Raw genomic sequence first — 13,261 nt, 5'->3', positions numbered from 1 at the left:
TAGTTAAGTACGACATAAGAAAAAACAAACTTCTTTATTTTCATTTTTAAAAAGAAAGGTTTATCTTTTTAATTCAGGACAATCTGAGGTTTAGTTTTGTATAGTAAGTATAGAATATTTTTGTGATACAATTTTGTGTGTTTTTTAAATGTATGTGATTTATGCATTTAGTGTTGTGCATTGTATTTTCTTACCTCAGAACCTATCTTTGTTTGATCTTTGTGTGTCTTGCTGGGGGGGGCAGGATAAATATTTTGAAAACCAGCTGTCAATCCTTATTTGTCTCACAGCTGGTGTTCAGAAGATAAGTGTTGAGAGTCTCAAAGAAACACAGCAGTAATAATGCATGTACAAGCATGAGTCTTTTTTTTTTTTCAGCACTCACATCAAAAAAATTATGTGCATAATTGCTATGGTTTCTCAAGGGGAGATGACCTGGTGTTTGATAATTTGTCTGAAAAATCACATATTCCAGAATTTAGTTTCTTGGAAATTATAAGTTTCCTATATAAATTTTTTTTTATTTTTATTGTTGGTTGTTCAAAACATTACATAGTTCTTGATATATCATACTTCACACTTTGATTCAAGTGGGTTATGAACTCCCATTTTTACCCCGTATACAGATTGCAGAATCACATCAGTTACACATCCATTGATTTACATATTGCCATACTAGTGTCTGTTGTGTTCTGCTGCCTTTCCTATCCTCTACTATCCCCCCTCCCCTCCCCTCCCCTCTTCTCTCTCTACCCCCTCTACTGTCATTCATTTCTCCCCCTTGTATTATTTTTCCCTTTCCCCTCACTTCCCCTCATTTTCCCTTTCCCCTCACTTCCCCTCACTTGTAATTTTGTATAACCCTGAGGGTCTCCTTCCATTTCCATGCAATTTCCCTTCTCTCTCCCTTTCCCTCCCACCTCTCATCCCTGTTTAATGTTAATCTTCTTCTCATGCTCTTCATCCCTACTCTGTTCTTAGTTACTCTCCTTATATCAAAGAAGACATTTGGCATTTGTTTTTTAGGGATTGGCTAGCTTCACTTAGCATAATCTGCTCTAATGCCATCCATTTCCCTGCAAATTCTATGATTTTGTCATTTTTTAATGCAGAGTAATACTCCATTGTGTATAAATGCCACATTTTTTTTATCCATTCGTCTATTGAAGGGCATCTAGGTTGGTTCCACAGTCTTGCTATTGTGAATTGTGCTGCTGTGAACATCGATGTAGCAGTGTCCCTGTAGCATGCTCTTTTTAGGTCTTTAGGGAATAGACCGAGAAGGGGAATAGCTGGGTCAAATGGTGGCTCCATTCCCAGCTTTCCAAGAAATCTCCATACTGCTTTCCAAATTGGCTGCACCAATTTGCAGTCCCACCAGCAATGTACAAGTGTACCCTTTTCCCCACATCCTCGCCAGCACTTGTTGTTGTTTGACTTCATAATGGCTGCCAATCTTACTGGAGTGAGATGGTATCTTAGGGTGGTTTTGATTTGCATTTCTCTGACTGCTAGAGATGGTGAGCATTTTTTCATGTACTTGTTGATTGATTGTATGTCCTCCTCTGAGAAGTGTCTGTTCAGGTCCTTGGCCCATTTGTTGATTGGGTTATTTGTTATCTTATTGTCTAATTTTTTGACTTCTTTGTATACTCTGGATATTAGGGCTCTATCTGAATCCTATATAAATTTTTAAAAACTTGTCTCTCTTACAGATTCCTAGTAACCTTAATTTCATGTAATAACAATATACCATATTTCACTTATTAGTATGACCATTTATGGTAGATACAAGGGTGTGAAGTAGGCACTTGTATACTAGTGGTAATAATGTTAATTGTTGTGATCTATTTAGAGGGTAATTTGGTAGTCTATGTAAAAAGTTTAAATACAGTTAAGTAATTTTATTTCTAGAAATTTAACCTACAGAAATACTTGTACGTGGTTGCAAAAAAATATATCCAAGGAGGGTATTCACTGCCATTTTATTTATAATAGCAAAATCCTAGAAACCACTTACATATCTTTCAGTCATGAACTATTTAAATGAATTATATTGTCCCTGTACAATGAAATACAGTGGAGATGTTAAAATAAAGGAGATAGTGGTAGAAGTGAAAATGGACATAGCACTTTGGAGAACCCTTTGGCACTGTTTACCAAAACTGAACATATAATAACCTGTGATCCAGCTCTAATAATAGAAATGCCTACGTATTTTCACCAAAGGATACGTATGAGAACATTAATAACACTACTGTTTATAATTATCCCCAAACTGGAAACAGGCCTAATTTCATCAGCCATAGAATGGATAAAAAATAGTACATCTGTGCCCAGTGGAATAGTATATAGTGGTGAGAATAATTAAATTTAACTACATACAAGAACATGGATGAATCTCAGATATTGAGCAAAAGAAGCCAGACACATCTGGGCATGGTGGTATACACCAGTAATTCCATCTCGACTTGGGAGGCTGAGGCAGGAGGAGCACAAGTTTGAGACCAACTTGGGCAGCTTAGCAAGATACTGTCTGAAAAATAAACTAAGAAGGGCTCTGGGTTCAATCCCCAGCACCACCAAAAAAAAAAAAGAAGGATTGGACATATAGTTCAGTGGTAGAGTACTTGCCTAGGATGTGTAAGGCCCCTGGGTGCAATTTCTAGTTCAATGTTAGAAAGGACAGCACCGTGAAAGAGGATATACAGTGGGCCTTGGAATGCTACAGTGTACTGTACTGTTTTTTCTTCTGGTTTCTAATATACTTTCCCATTTTTCATTATACTGTGTACTTATGATTTATCCATTTTTCTACATGCATGTAACACTTGAACTTTACATTAGAAAGGAATTTATGTACTGATACGGTCATTCCAGAATATAAGTGAATAAAGCAAGTTTTAAAACATGTGTAGCATGCTTCCTATTGTATCTGATGAGTTGTTTTTTTTTTTTTTTTTAAGAGAGAGAGAGAGAGAGAATTTTTAATATTTATTTTTTAGTTTTCGGCGGACACAACATCTTTGTTTGTATGTGGTGCTGAGGATCGAACCCGGGCCGCACGCATGCCAAGCGAGCGCGCAGCCGTTTGAGCCACATCCCCAGCCCAGAGTTGTTTTGTTTTAAAAGTTATTCAGTGAGTATTTCTCTGTACATTAAGAATTTCTTGGGGGCTGGGGTTGTGGCTCAGCGGTAGAGCACTTGCCTCACATGCACAAGGCCCTGGGTTTGATCCTCAGTACCACGTAAAAATAAATAAGTGAAATAAAGGTATTGCGTCCAACTATAACTAAAAAATAAATATTAAAAAAAAGAATTTCTTGGAAGATAATAAACAAAATTGTTAACTTCTAGGAAAGGGGAATAGGACCTAGAGCAAGAAGAGGCTTCTTATCACCTTTCTAATGATTTGAAGAGCTTTTTCTCAAATACAAAAAAAAATTTAATTTTAAAATTGTTCAAAAATTTTTTAATGTTCTTTTAAAGAAAACTGATTTGGCAACTTGGTACAGTAAAGAGAAGACTAGTTTTTTAAAAAGTTTTAGGATAAGCCTCTGTTTTATTTTGTTTTTCTGTAAGCACATATTACTTTCTATACAGTATAACCCTATTATTAAAAGTGCAGGCTTTGGAGCCACTTTGCCAATATTAAATCCTTGTGGCCCTAGGCAAGGAACCTAATTTAACTAAGCCTCAGTTTCTTCATGTATCTGCTAAGGAAAACCAATTTAGAGTGTTGCTGTGAGAATTAATGAAATTATTCATGTACGACACTGAGCACATTGCTTAGCCCAGAATAAATGCTTTATGAATGTTAGGGTTTTTTAATTAAAAATTCATAAAGCCATGAAGAGTTTGAAATGGAACAATATATATGTTTTATTTTGTGGAACAATGGATCACAGAGATGATATCCTTATTCTTAAAAGAATGATGCTAACTCATTCTGTTTTTTAATATATTGGAATTTCCCAGATTATCTATTATTATCCTAGCAAGAATTTTTGTGGTTTAATCTCCAGTACCTCTACAAAATGTTGCTTCAGAAAGAAGTTAATCTATATTCTTAGATTTTATATTTTGAGCAATTTGAAGTTTCTGGTCTTTGATTAATAACTTGACTATGAATCATTAAGATTGTGATGTGTTTTTTGAAACTAAATCAGTTCATTTACAAGATGTAGTTTTATATTTTCATTCAGAAGGCTTTATCTTTTAAATTTATTATTTTACAAATAATCCTTGGTATTTTGTTGCTGTTTGTTTTGTTTTACTAACTTTTCTTACCAATTGTGGAATTCAAGGATATTATTTTATTCAAGATCATAGTTATAAAACCTTTAGAGATTTTTCCAGTTTTTACACTATTAAGTAGAACTTAATAGGGTTTTTTTAGGGTGGGGAGGTTACCGAGGATTGAACCCAGGAGTGCACGACCACTAAGCCACATCCCCAGCCCTATTTTGCATTTCGTTAAGAGACAGGGTCTCACTGAGTTACTTAGTGCCTTGCTTTTGCTGAGGCTTACTTTGAACTCTCAATCCTCCTGCCTCAGTGTCCCGAGCTGCTGGGATTATAGGTGTGCACCCTGTGCCAGACTGCATTTAGGTTTTATAAATATGTATTATATTTTCCTGTTCATGGAAATTTCCTTCATATGTGGAGCAGAACACCCCAGCTATTAGGGCTATAAATATTTGAGTAAGCTATTTAGCCTTCTTTTATCCATGACCACAGATGCGAACTAGATACAGTTAGAAAATTTTGAATCATAATCTATCACTACTACTAGTTCAGAGCATGTGCCTAGCATTGGAGTTAGTAATGCTAACTGTATTATTACTGTATCTATTACTTTCCCCTCTGCAATTATTTTTATTTATTGGGATGAAATTCATGTAATATGAAATTAATCATTTTAAAATGAACAGTTTAGTGGCATTGAGTACATTGACATTCTTTTGCAATCTAACTAAACATTTTCATCACCCTAAAAAGAAACCTCAATCCTGAATTTCTCTCCTCACAGCTGCTAACAACTACCAATCTTCTTTCTGTCTCTATAAATTTAACTATTCTGGATATTTTATATAACTAGAATCATATAATATGTGGTATTTTTGTATGGCTTATTTCACTAAATATGTTTTCAGGGTCCATTAGCATGTGTCAATACTTCATTCCTTTTGTGGCTGAATAAGGTTCCATACCACAATTTGTTTATATACAGATATTTGGGTTGGTTCTACCTTTTGGTTTTTGTGAATGATGCTGCTGCAAACATGGATCTAACTAGATTTGAGTACATTTTTAACATTCTGAGGACCCACCAAACTCTTAACTGTAGAAGCAACACCATTTCCATTTCCACTAGCAGTTTATAAAGTTTCTATTTCTGTGTATTCTCACCAAAACTTGTACTTTCCATATCTTTTTTTTTGTTGTTGTATCTTTTTTAGATATATGTGACAGTAGAGTGTATTTTGACATATTATACATACATGGACTATAACTTCCCATTCTTGAGGTTGTACGTGATGTGGAATTACACTGGTTGTGTATTCATATATGAACATAGGATAGTTATGTCGGATTAATTCTACTGTTTTTCCTGTTCCCATCTTTATCCCTTCCCTTCATTCCCCTTTGTCTAAACCAATGAACTTCAATTCTTCCCTTTCCTGCCCTCTTATTGTTTGTTAGCATCTACATATCAGAGAGAATATTCAGCCTTTGTTTTGGTGGGGATTGGTTTATTTCATTTAGCATGATAGTCTTCAGTTTCATCCATTTACCAGCAAATGCCATAATTTCATTTTTCTTTATGGCTGAGTAATATCCTATTGTGCATATATACCACATTTTCTTTATTCATTCATCTGTTGAAGGGCACCTAAGCTGGTTCCATAGCTTGGCTATTGTGAATTGAGCTGCTATAAACATTGATGTTGCCGCATCACTATAGTATGCTGATTTTAAGTCCTTTGGGTGTATGCCGAAGAGTGGGGTAACTGGGTCATTGGCTGGTTCCATTCCAGGTTTTCTAAGGAATCTCCATACTGCTTTCCATACTGGTTGCCCCAATTTACAGTCCCATCAGCAATGTATGAGTGTATCTTTCCCATATACTCACCAACATTTATTGTTCCTTGTATTCTTGATAATTGCCATTCTAACTTGGGTATGATGAAATCTCAATGTAGTTTTAATTTTCACTTCTCTAATTGCTAGAGATGTTGAATTTTTTCTCATATATTACTTCTTCTGTGAAATGCCTGTTCAGTTCCTTTGACCATTTATTGATTAGGTTATTTGTGTTTTTTTGGTGTTAACTTTTTTTTAAGTTTGTTTATATATCCTGGAGATTAATGCTCTATCTGAGGTGCAGGGGGCAAAGATTTATTTTATACAGCAACTCTGTGAGGTAGATATTATTCTATCTAGTTTGATGGTGGAGAAAACAAATCCAAAGAGGAAAAATGAAAAGAAAAGCAGGGAGGGATCTCATGAAAATCAAAGGGAGACCAGTAGAGGAAAGGGAGCAGGGAGTAAGAGGTGGGGAAAGAAGGGAGAAATGCCGGGGAGTGATATTGGCCCAATTATATTATATGTGTACATGTATGAATGGGTATCAAGAAGTCCCATCATTATGTGCAACTGTAGTTCACCATTAAGACAATAAAACCAATGAGTTTGTAGCATACCCAAAATACCCAACTGATAAAGCTGATCTTATGATTCTCAGTTATTTCACCGTACCTCACTCTAATATAAGAAACCAGTGGAATAAAAAAATTATTGTAATAATATTCTGCAGAGTAAAATAAGGAAGGGAAAGAATCTGGAGGCAACTTTATCAGGCTCTTGAAATAACATAGGTATGGGTTTTATTTATGAAAAATTCCTAGCGGAGTCTTTGAAAATGAAGAAAATAATTAAAGGAGACTTTTTGGGTTTTATAACTAACTAATATATTAATATTCTTTCAGCTATTTTTAAACTTGAAACAAATCAAAGTATATGGCCCTTGGTAAGAATCTATCGGGGTGGCTTTCTTCTGATCGAATTCCTTTTTCTACTGGGCATCAACACGTATGGTTGGAGACAGGCTGGAGTAAATCATGTGCTCATCTTTGAACTTAATCCAAGAAACAATTTGTCTCATCAGCATCTCTTTGAGGTAATCAAAGCAAGACATTAGACCCGTGAATGTAGTTTGCTTTATATGTATAGCTAGTTTAATATTAGAGTACTGAAATCCATCTTCTACTTAAAAGGAATTATTTGCTTAATTACTAATTATTTTTCTTACTTTTGTTTATTAGAGATATTTCTAAGTAATGGTAAAAATAGAAATAATTTTCTCTCTTTTTGTCTTCCTTGTCCTTTACCAGATTGCTGGATTCCTGGGGATATTGTGGTGCCTGAGCCTTCTGGCATGCTTCTTTTCTCCAATTAGTGTCATCCCCACATATGTGTATCCACTTGCCCTTTATGGATTTATGGTTTTCTTTCTTATCAACCCCACTAAAACTTTCTATTATAAGTCCCGATTTTGGCTGCTTAAACTGCTGGTAAGTCCAGAAACTTGGTAGTATTTTTAGAATAGTATATTGGTTATTGCCTTCTTCTAAGATAAAACTAAGGCTATGTGGTTGTACAACTCCAGAGGCAGTACTCACATTGTGTCTGTGTGAGTGGCACCTCAGCTTGAGAAGCAAAGAATGTATGTAGCAGAGATTCCTGAAAGGTGTGTAGTAAGGTGGCCCTTGGAAAAAGGGCTCATGCATTTTTCCCCTCCTCCTATAATGAAGTGGAAAGTGGTCAGATATTGAAATGATTTTGCAAATTATAGTGATTTATGAATTCATTACATAGATTATTTAACCAGCTGTGATAACATGTAGGGCTTTGTCAGTTTCTTTCTTTAAAAAAAAATTGTTAAAACTATTATGACTTTCTTGTTATTGATGTAAGTAATCAGTACTTTATATTAGGAAAGATTGATTTCTAAAACTGGTAGATTTCTTATCAGATCACCACATTCAGTTTGAGAAACAAACTTTAATTGTTGTTTGTAATAAATATCATTTCTTCCACTTTAGCTGTTTCTTAATGGTCTCCAAAATCATTTATTCTCAATAATAGGATATAAAGTTTTCCATAAAAATGATAGCTGTATGTTTTGTGGTAGCACAAAGGTAGCTCTGGGAGAGTTGTTCTGCTTACTCCTAAGTTAGGCCAGCTCTGTTTAAAAATCAATTAAGAATGCTGTCATATAATTACTTCTTTTTAAATTTTTTTAAAAATGAACACAATACCTTTATTTTATTTATCTCTTTTTATGTGTTGCTGAGGATTGAACCCAGTGCCTCATGCATGCTAGACAAGCACTCTGCCACTGAGCCACAACCCCAGCCCATATAATTACTTCTTAGATTGTAAACTGTAACCAGCAAGAGTGAGAATTAGTGATTAAAATGACAAGTCCCCATATAAACTTTAGAATTGCCATAATTGTCTTCTCTCTTTAACCACATAAGTATAACTCCCTGAAAAATGTAGGGGTTTTTTGGATTTTGTTTTGTTTGCCTTTGTTATGCCCCTCTGGGTTAGCAGAGGAGTTGTTGTTGGTGTTTTTTTATTGTTGTTGCTGTTTGTTTTCTCTTTAACAGTCTATGATTTAAAAAAAAAAAAAAAAAGCCAAGCATGTTAAGTACACACGTGTAATCCCACTGATTAAGGAGGCTGAGGCAGGAGGATCAAAAGTTCAAAGCCAGACTCAGCAATTTAGCAAGTGAGATCCTGTCTCAAAATAAAAGACAAAAAAAGGTTGGGGATGTGGCCTGGCAGTTAAGCACCCCTGGGCTCAATCCCTGTTACAGACAAGTAAGTGTTTATAGCAAAGCAATGGACCTCAGATCCTTGGCTTTTATTTTCCAAAGCTGATTGAATTCTATTTGTGTTTCTTATAGGAATTTATTCACCTTTCATCAAGATTTTTATTACAAATTGGGATTTTCTCCCATTTCATTGGAGAGTGGGACATAAATCTTAAGTGTAATAGTACCACTAGACCCACCTTTGACTTCTGCTTGTGGAAATTAAATGTACAAAAGCATTTTGATCAGTCATGAGAAAATCATTCTCTTTAATACATTTTGTCAGGGGTTGTGTTTGTTTTTGCAGATAGAAGACAAATTTGAGCCTTTATTTATCTCTTGAGGTTTATAGTACAAAAAAATAAGTCATTGTCAGTTTAATATTAGATTACCTTTCTTCTTTCAGATGATCTGTCATTTTATTATTAGAGTTGGAATTTTTCAGCTGTTATTTCCACAAAAGATGTAGTATTATTCTAGTTCCAGAGAAATATCTTTTAGATTATAAGCACTATTGTTTCTTGCCTCAATGTGAAATCTCTGTAAAATTATTTTAAAATGAGATTTCAGTAGACTCAGAAAACTCAGGTGTTTCTATAATTACATCATTGTAACAACAGGATAATAATATAGTTGTGTTCATTGTGTGTGAAGTGAACATTCCCCCCTGCGTTCTTCTTTGTTTAAATAGCAAGCTGTGATTTATGCATGACCAGTTACTCTTACTAGAGAAGGGTTTCCCATTGAGTGGACATTTGTTTATGTATCTGCTGTATGTTTGTTGATAAATGAGGACTTGTTTATGAAACAGGTTGGCAATGATGATATAAGAAGAAATAATAGAATAATAAAATGCTCCTTCAAAAAACAGTGAGATACAGAAAGCAACATTGTGGTTTGTTATTATTATTGTTATTAATGTTATTACGTATAGGTCATTTAATATCAATTGACCTGTTGACTTATTTTAATTCAAATCTCACTGAGAAATCCAGGTTTATTTTTAGTAAATTAACAAGAATGTTTTCACTTTAGTTATGTTGTAAATCCTCATCCTAAAATAAACTATATTTCATTAGTTCCTCTTTTTTACCCCTTCTTTTAATTTTTAGTGGGGAAAATTCCATTTGTCACTTGACCATAATGGTAGGCACTGGGTGGTGTGTGTGTATATTTTTCCCCCAGTACTGGTGATTGAACCTGGAGCACTCTACCACTGAGCTTCATCACCAACCTATTTTTATTTTATTTTATTTTGAAACAGGGTCTCACTAAGTTTTTGAGGCTGTTCTTAAACTTGTGATCCCTTTTGCCCTAGCCACGCAGTCACTGGGATTACAGGCATGTACCACTGCAGCTGGGTTATAGTCATATTTATAATGGAGTCTATGAAATTGATATATGCTATTCTTTCCCCACTTCTGAAAAAAAGATGAAAAATTTTTTCAGATACTGACTTATTTTGATATTGATATTGTATGTCAAATTTAGTGCAGGTTGGTTTTTTTTTGCAGATTATTTACATCCATTAAATCATATATTCTTTTCTCTAAATCTGTATTTGCCCCAATCAGAAATCCAATTAGAAAACATAAAAAATGCCTCATATTTTCTAACAAAAACATGAACTTAAAATAGGCTAATTCATTTTTAACTTAAGAGTTCTCTGTTATATAATTTAGAAATCAGTTTTTAACAGTATTTTCTTTAGTTCTATAGTAAAATTTTTACATGTCTATTATAATAGAAGGCTCAGGATGTACTTCAATGGTGGGGCACTAGCCTGGCATACCCAATGTCCTGGGTTCCTTCCCAGCACTGAAAAAAGTGTATAGGGATGTATTGTTAGTTAATAAAGCATTTTATATGTAATAATTTATTTAAATTTTTTAGTAAGCCCTAAGATTGGAGCTGCTGTTAATCCCCATTTTTTATATATCAGAAAAATTGAACATCTTGCCTAAAATCACATAGTAAGTAATGGAGATGGGATATGAAACCCGGCCATCTGGCTCCATAAACTGTTCTATTGAACACTAACATTTAGCAGTTAGACCTGTTAGTCACTTTATCTAAAATACTTTATTTGATCTAGTGGATAAAAGTAGTGGAATATAAAAATCAAATTTGGAAAGGTATTGTATTTATTGACAAACCTCTAAAAAGTAGAAATTAAAACTTTGTCTTCTTATCTGTTTATTCATATTAACTTAGAAGATCATGTTAACATATTCTTTGCATAGGCTGAACATTTCAAATCTGAAAAGCTGAAATGCTTCAGAATTCAAAACTTTTCAAGCACCAACATTAAGCTACTAGAAAAAAAATTCTACATTTCATAGTCAGAATGCAGCCACACTAAAACTGTCATATAAAATTACCTTCAGGCTATGTGTATAAGGTATATATGAAACATAAATGAATCTCAGTCTTATCTTTAGACCTGAGTCCCATCCCCAAGATATCTTATTACATCTATACAACTATTCCAAAATCTGAAATACTTCTGGCCCTCAAGCATTTCACATAAGGAATACTCATCCTAGACTAATTTATTATTGGTATTTTATATGTATATAGTAAAACATCAGATATTCAGAACTCTCAATTTCATACTACTACTACTCTAGAAATCTTTATCCTTTTTATCATAATCACAAAGTAGAAGTGGAGAACTTGAAAGGCCTTAGCCAGAACAAGAAAAAGGAAAGACAAGTTACTAGATTCTCACTCAGAAGGAGAGTTCAGATAAATCTGAAATGAATTTGACTATGTGTAAATGTCAGAGTAAGTATTATCTATTTGTTTTCTCCATGTCACCTTACCTCTAACAGATGTACTTGTTCCCTTCTCTGTATGTCCAGGGTAGTATATGTCTATCTCTATTACAGCACTTACTATATGGTGTTATAATTTTATGTCTGGGTATTTATTTGCTCACCTAGACTGTGTGTTTTTGAAGATAGAGACTATGTTTTATTTATCTCTACCTCCACAATGCCTGACATAAATACTTAATAAGTCTTTGTTAAATGCATTAATGACTATAACTGCATTCTTTCCTTCATTAGTTGTCTTAAACCAACATTTACTACTCCCTCATTTCTTCCTCTTTTCATCTTCTGTAAAATTTCCCTTCCTCTCATTTTTATTTTCATACCAGTCTTTTTTTTTATGGCTATCTCTCCATCCCTTGGCTTCTTGTTTAATGCATTATCTTTTGCTGCTGCTCCTATGGAGACTTTCTATATCAGCCATGTTTTGAGGATGGGGTTGACAGATTGTGAGAGAATGTCTTTATGTCAGAAGAATTTTCCCTAGGCTATGAATTTCACTAAAGTCTATAACTAGAGATTGAGTAAACTTGGGCTGGAGTTGTAGGTCAATGGTAGAGCGCTTGCCTAGCATGTGTGAGACACTGGGTTCGATTCTCAGCACCACATATAAATAAATAAAATGTAGGTCTGTTAGCAACTAAAAATATATTTTTATTTTTAAAAAAGAGATTGAGTAAACTTCCTGATTTTTTTTGGGGGGGGGGGCATTAATATTCTTAATTATCATCCTGTCTTTGTCTCTTTGGTCTTTAAGTCTATCCTGTACCCTAGAGTTTCTTAAAATATTATAAAAACTGGCACCAGAATCTCTACTTGCATAGATAACTACCATCCTACACTACCCTACAACACCCATCCAAAAGAATTTTCTGTATCTGGAGCTTATGGTCACAAATAGTATAACTTTTCTCTCTGGTTTATTAGATTCACTGAAAAAGTGTCAGAGTAATCAAGAGACTGAGTCATGGAACCAAGATATATCAGCTCCAGAAAAATAACATCTCAAAACCTGCTTTGTATCCCACAAATACCTGGTCTAGCTTCCAATTCTCCAAGGATCCAAGGCAATATCTGTCATAGAAAGTTGACACCCAGGATTGATTCATAATATAGCCATTTATATATAGCCATTTATCCTCCTAAAATAATAAAGAGAAATATTTAGGGGGGAAAAAAACAAGTCTGAAAGGGAAATGCCATATACTCCCAGGTTGATTTTGTTTACTAAAAGAATATATATAGCTAGATTTCTAGGGAGCAAGAGAATTACTCATTTTTTCAAAACTGCTGCTTGTCAGAATTCCTTGTTTCAGGAGTCCATTTTCTCCTGTTGTAGTAAGATAGCAGAGGTCCAAGAGTGAATAAAGCTCCCTTCATCTCATCTTTACTTCACACAGGCTTATCAAGGCAGTCTGTGCAGATTGAACCTGTTTCTGATGATTGCATTAATCACCCCCTTTGCCATGGTAAACAGGCTTCCACAGAACAGGGCAGGCTAAGTTTGTGTAGGTCTTCTGGAAAATGAAAACGTGAATAGTA

General features: G+C 34.3%; 1 protein-coding gene across 1 annotated transcript in view; it reads left to right on the top strand.

Annotated features, from left to right (window-relative positions):
• The window catches only part of Xpr1 (xenotropic and polytropic retrovirus receptor 1), a 180,352-nt gene that overhangs the window by 122,682 nt on the left and 44,409 nt on the right, over positions 1-13,261 (top strand). The window contains exons 8-9 of the mRNA XM_027934953.3: positions 6,993-7,183; positions 7,398-7,577. Coding sequence (XP_027790754.1) covers positions 6,993-7,183; positions 7,398-7,577 — 371 coding nt within the window. The remainder of the gene's footprint in view (positions 1-6,992; positions 7,184-7,397; positions 7,578-13,261) is intronic.

The sequence above is a fragment of the Marmota flaviventris genome, chromosome 12, assembly GCF_047511675.1.
Source record: "Marmota flaviventris isolate mMarFla1 chromosome 12, mMarFla1.hap1, whole genome shotgun sequence".
Classification (NCBI taxonomy): Eukaryota; Metazoa; Chordata; class Mammalia; order Rodentia; family Sciuridae; genus Marmota; species Marmota flaviventris.
The sequence above is the reverse complement of the archived record's forward strand: the minus strand, read 5'-3'. Positions and strand labels throughout refer to the sequence as shown.